At 42.0% G+C, this 6,009-nt stretch overlaps 1 protein-coding gene across 1 annotated transcript in view; it reads left to right on the top strand.

The window, feature by feature from the left end:
- PRSS38 (protease, serine, 38) overlaps nt 1-6,009 on the top strand; it is a 35,707-nt gene that overhangs the window by 2,840 nt on the left and 26,858 nt on the right. Inside the window, exons 2-4 of the mRNA XM_010847294.1 lie at nt 30-149; nt 355-517; nt 1,054-1,325. Of these exons, the coding sequence (XP_010845596.1) occupies nt 30-149; nt 355-517; nt 1,054-1,325 (555 nt within the window). The remainder of the gene's footprint in view (nt 1-29; nt 150-354; nt 518-1,053; nt 1,326-6,009) is intronic.

The raw sequence follows: 6,009 nt of genomic DNA, 5'->3' as shown, positions 1-6,009 counted from the left end.
ACTGACTGGCCCTCGCACTGGGCCTGGAGAGTCCTGGCCGACGACCCCGAGCCTCCTCCTGCTCCTGTTTCTCCTGCCTCCCACCCAGGTTGAAGCCACAGCCCACAGGCACCCTGCCAGTGAGGAGGTCACGTTTAGCCGTGATGTGGGTAGGACCTCTCCAAGCCCAGGTTGGTGGTGGTCCTGGCGGTGAATCCGGTGAATCCTGGGCTTCCGACTCCCAAGGGTGGAGACCCAGCTTTCCGCATTCCTTTCCTTTTTCCAGGCCTCCTACTCTCCCTCCCTTCACTTTGCACGTGGCCAGGCCCACCCTGGTGCTGCTGCTACTCACACCGTTTGTCATTCTTCCTTCAGCCTGTGGCCAGCGTCATGTGCAAGGGAAGATACTGGGAGGCGTGGATGCCCTTGAGGGAAAGTGGCCGTGGCAGGCCAGTGTGCACTTTGTAGGTTTCCACATCTGTGGTGGGTCCATCATTGATGAGTACTGGATCCTGTCGGCTGCCCACTGCTTTGACAGGTGAGTGGGCGGTGATGGGTACCCTTCCCATGGAGGCCTAGGGCTGCAAGATGAACCACATAGGACTGGGACTTCTTGGAGTTAGAGAGTTGGACCCAGCACACAGCTCCATTCACTACAGCTTCTTGCACAGGACTGAGGACTCTTTTAGGGCCATCAGCTCTTCCAGATAGGTGTGGAACAAAATAATAGGATGAGAGGTGAGGTGAGGAGTCATATCTTAGGATGATAAGGTGAGAAGTGATGAAAGACTTATCCTCATTGGCAGCTCACTGTACATCTGACAAACTCACCATCCAGCAGGTAGTGGTGAGTCCTTGAATCCTCCATGTACTCAGGTCAGGACTTCTTTGGGAGCAGTTCTGCCAGTCAGGTCCCTACTGTGCTGGAACGGCTCACTTCCCACATCCTGGCTGAGAGCTTGGATACCCAGGCCCCCATGTTCCAGGACTCCATGGGCCTGTGAGCTCATGGAAGCTCCTCTTCCTATGGGTCAGGTGCTTGAACCACTGTACCTTTGTTCTCTGTCTCTACAGGAATAGGAACACTGAGGCCTTTGATATGTATGTGGGTCTTGTGGACCTCAATGTTGCAGGCAATCACACACAGTGGTTTGAGGTGAATAGGGTGATCATACACCCCACATATGAATTGTATCACCCTGTTGGAGGTGACATCGCTCTGGTGCAGCTGAAAACCCGCATTGTTTTTTCCGACTCTGTGCTTCCCATCTGTATTGCACCCCCAGACTTGACTCTTTGGAACCTTTCTTGCTGGGCTACAGGATGGGGATCCATCTCCCGAAAAGGTAAGAAAACAAAGTGCAGGGTGGAACCCTTTATTGGAGCTTGTGGAAGGGATGATGGCTTTATAACATTACCAGAGAGAATGTTCTGTCCATTAAGGGGTTGTAAGTATCTGAGGACTGGAATCTTTATACATCAATCACTATATGTTTCTGTCAGTGTGGAGTTGTGCTTTATTCCTGGCTGGCTTTGTTGTATACAGAGAAGTAGTTACATCTACTTTGAGTGTGAAGCTTATATTTTGTATACCAAGAGCACAAATTTCCAGCATAGTTGTTCTTAAAATTTTAAATTAAATTTATAATCTTTTTTAACCTATGAAAAAACATAATAGTTATTCTAGTTATCTATAAAGGCCTTGTACTTTCTTTCTAGGTTCAAATCTTTGTATTTCAGGATTTCTACAGTTATATAAAAGATTATTTTAAATTGCATTTGCTAATCAGACACAGCTGTTGATTTCTGTGTATTGATAATATTTCCACCCACCATATAGGACTAATTTTTAATAGTTTGTCAGTTGATTATTTAATTGTTCTAGATTTTTTAATATATTTTCTTCAGATAAAGCTTGTTTAATCACTTCCTTTTCTATATCTTATCCTTAATTAATTTTTCTTGTCTTATTGCAACGACTAGAACCTCTAGTAGAAATGTTGCTAGGTCTCTTTTTCTTGTTTTTTATTTTAATTGAAATGCTTCTAATAGCTTACTATTGCATCTGTGACTTGATTTGGAGATTTCAAATTGATATCTTATATCAGTTTAAGAAAGTTTAACATCTGCTTTACTTAATTAAAAAAAACTCTTATTGAAGTTAAACTGATATAAATTCAAATTAGAATGTTAAAACTTTAGAATGTTAAATGTAATCCCCATGGTAAACATGAAAGGAAATTAAAAGGGAATTTAAATATTTCACTGCAAAAACTCAACTAAATGCAAAGAAGACAGGAATGCAAGAAAATGAGGCAAGGAGAAAGCTATAAGGCATGTAGAAAGTAAGTAGTAAAATGACAGAAGCAAGTTGCTCCTTACCAATAATTACTTTGAATGTAAATGGTTGAACTCTCAAATCAAAAGACAGAGACTGGAATTAAGGAGATAAAGCCAAGATGGCAGAGTACACCTCCTCTCACTGGAACATATAAATTACAGTCATTGATAAAACAAATATTGATGAGAAAGACTGGAATCCACCAGAGAAGATTTTCTACAACTAAAGATGGGAACCATGGGTAGGAAGGGCAAAATCATAGTATAGTTAAGACCTATACGCTTGGGTGGATGACCCACAAATAGGAGGATAATTACAAATATGGAGCTTCTCCCCAAGGAATAAAGGGTCTGAACCTCACATTGGGCTCCCCTGTCCTGGGGTCCTATACCAGGAATATTTGGTTTTGGAGGCCAACAGGCCTTACTTTTGGGACACCCAGAAAGCTGTGAGAAATAAAGCCTTCACCCTTAAAAGGCGCATATAAAATCTCACATGCTGCAGGACCTAGAGCAGAGTAGTAATTTAAAAGGAGCCTGGGTCAGATCCACCTACTTATCTTGGAGAGTCTCCCTGAGAGGTAGGAAGCAACTGGAGCTCAGCCCACAGACCTAGACACTGGTGGCACCATTTAGAGAGGACTTCCCTGGTGCTTCAGATGGTAGTGTCTGCCTACAATGTGGGAGACCTGGATTTGATCCCTGGTTTGGGAAGATCCCCTGGAGAAGGAAATGGCAACCCACTCCAGTACTCTTGCCTGAAAAATCCCATGGATGGAGGAGCCTGGTAGGCTACAGTCCATAGGGTTGCAAAGAGTCAGACACGACCATTTAAGGGAGCTCATTCTATCACATGGACACTGGTGTTGACAAGCACTATTTTAAAATCCTCTGTCTAGTTAATTGGGCTTCCCTAGTGTAAAGGACAGAGAAGGCAATGGCACTCCACTCCAGTACTCTCGCCTGGAAAATCCCGTGGATGGAGGAGCCTGGTAGGCTGCAGTCCATGGGGTCGCTAAGAGTTGGACACGACTGAGCGACTTCACTTTCACTTTTCACTTTCATGCATTGGAGAAGGAAATGGCAACCCACTCCAGTGTTCTTGCCTGGAGAATCCCAGGGACTGGGGAGCCTGGTGGGCTGCTGTCTACGGGGTCGCACAGAGTTGGACACGACTGAGCGACTTCACTTTCACTTTTCACTTTCATGCATTGGAGAAGGAAATGGCAACCCACTCCAGTGTTCTTGCCTGGAGAATCCCAGGGACTGGGGAGCCTGGTGGGCTGCTGTCTACGGGGTCGCACAGAGTTGGACACGACTGAAGTGATGGATCTTCACTTCAGTGTAAAGTGAAGGATCTGCAGTGTAAAGGATCTGCCTGCAATGTAGGAGACCCAGGTTCAATCCCTAGGTCAGGATTGGGGAAGGGAATGATTACCCACTCCAGTATTCTTGCCTGGAGAATTCCATGGACAGAGGAGCCTGACGGGCTACAGTCCGTGGGATTGCAAAGAGTCGGACACGACTCAGTTCACCCCTGACGCACCTGGGAAGCCCACATTACATCCCTAGTACTTATTTATCTTGTAACTGCTGAAAGTTTATAACTTTTGACCGCCTTCAACCAATTCCATCCTCCCTCAACACTCCCCTGCCACTGGTAATCACAAAACTAATCTCTTTTTCTATAAGTTTGTCTTTGAAGTCTAATTGATATGTTAGTTCCGGTTACATGACATAGTGATTTGGTATTTCTCTACAGCTCAAAATTATCACCATAATAAGTCTAATTACAACATGTCACCATACAAATATATTACATAATTTTTTATTTTATTCCACACACTGTACATTTCGTACCTGTGACTCATTTATTTTACAACTGGAAGTTTGTACCTCTTAATCTTCTTCACCCATTTCTTTCCTTACTTTCCTTACCCAAACCCCTCACCTCTGGCAACCACCTGTTTTTTCTCTGTATCTATAACTCTGTTCTGTTCATTTGTTTTCTTTAGATTCCACAAATAAGTGAAATCATACAATATTTGGGCTTCCTTCGTGGCTCAGATGGTAAAGAATCTGCCTGCAATGCGGGATACCTGGGTTCAGTCACTGGGTTGGGAAGATTCCCTGGAGAAGGAAATGGCACCCCACTCCAGTATTCTTGCCTGGAGAGTTCCATGGACAGAGGAGCCTGGAGGGCTACAGTCCATGGAGTTGCAAAGACTCAGACATGACTAAGCAACACACACACACACACACACAATATTTGTCTCTTTCTGTCTGACTTATTTCATTTAGCACAATATCCTCTTGATCCATCCATGTTGTTGCAAATGGTAAGATTCCATTCTTTTTTGCGGCTGGTTAATATTCCATTGTTAATATTCCATTATATATACATACCACATCTTCTTCAACCACTCATGTATTAGTGGGCACTTAGGTTAGTTTAGATCTGAAGTGAGTCTCTTGTAGGCAACATATATATGGGTCTTATATTTGCATCCATTTTATGTCATTTGATTGGATAATTAAGTTCATTTATATCTAAAAGTAGGTATTAACTACTGGTATTTTGTTCATTGGTTTGGGATTGCTTTTATAGCTCTTTTTTGTTCCTTTCTTCTTCCTTTGTTCTATTTCCTCATGATTTGATGACTATATGTAGCATTATGCTTAGATTCCTTTCTTTTTCTGTGTGTATATCTATTATAGATTTTCTTTGTGGTTACCATGAGGTTTATATAATTCTTCTATAATACCCATGATTATTTTACATTGCTTATCTTTTATTTTCAAATGTATTTTAACAACACTGCATATTTACTCCCCTTTCTTCAAGATTATTGTTTTTATATATTTTACTTCTTTTTGATCATGTATTTCTTAACTACTTATTGTGGATATAATTTTGGCATTTTGTCTTTTAACCTTCTTATTGGCTTTGTATGTGTTTGATTTACTGTCTTCACTATGTATTTGCTTTTACCAATGAGCTTCTTCCTTTCATAATTCTCATGTTCTAGTTGTGGCTTTTTTTCATTTAGAGAAGTCCCTTTAATATTTCTTGTAAAGCTGGTTTGGTGGTGCTGAACTCTTTTTTTTTTTTTCTCATCTGTAAAACTTTCAATCTCTCCATCAAATCTGAATGAAAACCTTGCTAGGTAGATTATTCTTGGTTGTAGGTTTTTCCTTTGCATCCCTTTAAGTTAATCATGCCATTCCCTTCTGGCCTGCAGCGTTTCTGCTGAAAAGTCAACTGATAACCTTATGGGAGTTCCCTGTATGTACCTTGTTGCTTTTCCCTTGATGCTTTCAATATTCTCTCTTTATCTTTAATTTTTGCCATTTTAATCACAGTGTGTCTTGGTGTGGTCCTTTTTGGTTGATCCCATGTGGGCCAACTCTCTGTGCCCCCTGGACTTGATGTCTCTTTCCTTTCCCAGGTTAGGAAATTTTTCAGTGATTATATCTTCAGATATGTTCTCTGCCCCCTTTTCTGTCTCTTCTCATTGTGGGTTCCCTGTCATGCTGGTGCGTTTAATCTTGTCCCAGGGATCTCTGAGGCTATCCTCAGTTCTTTTCATTCTTTTTACTTTATTCTGCTCTTCAGCAGTTATTTCCACCATTTTATCTTCCAGCTCACTGATCCATTCTTCTGCTTCAGATATTCTGCTATTGATTCCT

This window comes from Bison bison, unplaced genomic scaffold, assembly GCF_000754665.1.
Source record: "Bison bison bison isolate TAMUID 2011002044 unplaced genomic scaffold, Bison_UMD1.0 scf7180017864248, whole genome shotgun sequence".
Classification (NCBI taxonomy): domain Eukaryota; kingdom Metazoa; phylum Chordata; class Mammalia; order Artiodactyla; family Bovidae; genus Bison; species Bison bison.
Note: the sequence above shows the minus strand (reverse complement) of the source record. Positions and strands in the feature narration are given on the sequence as shown.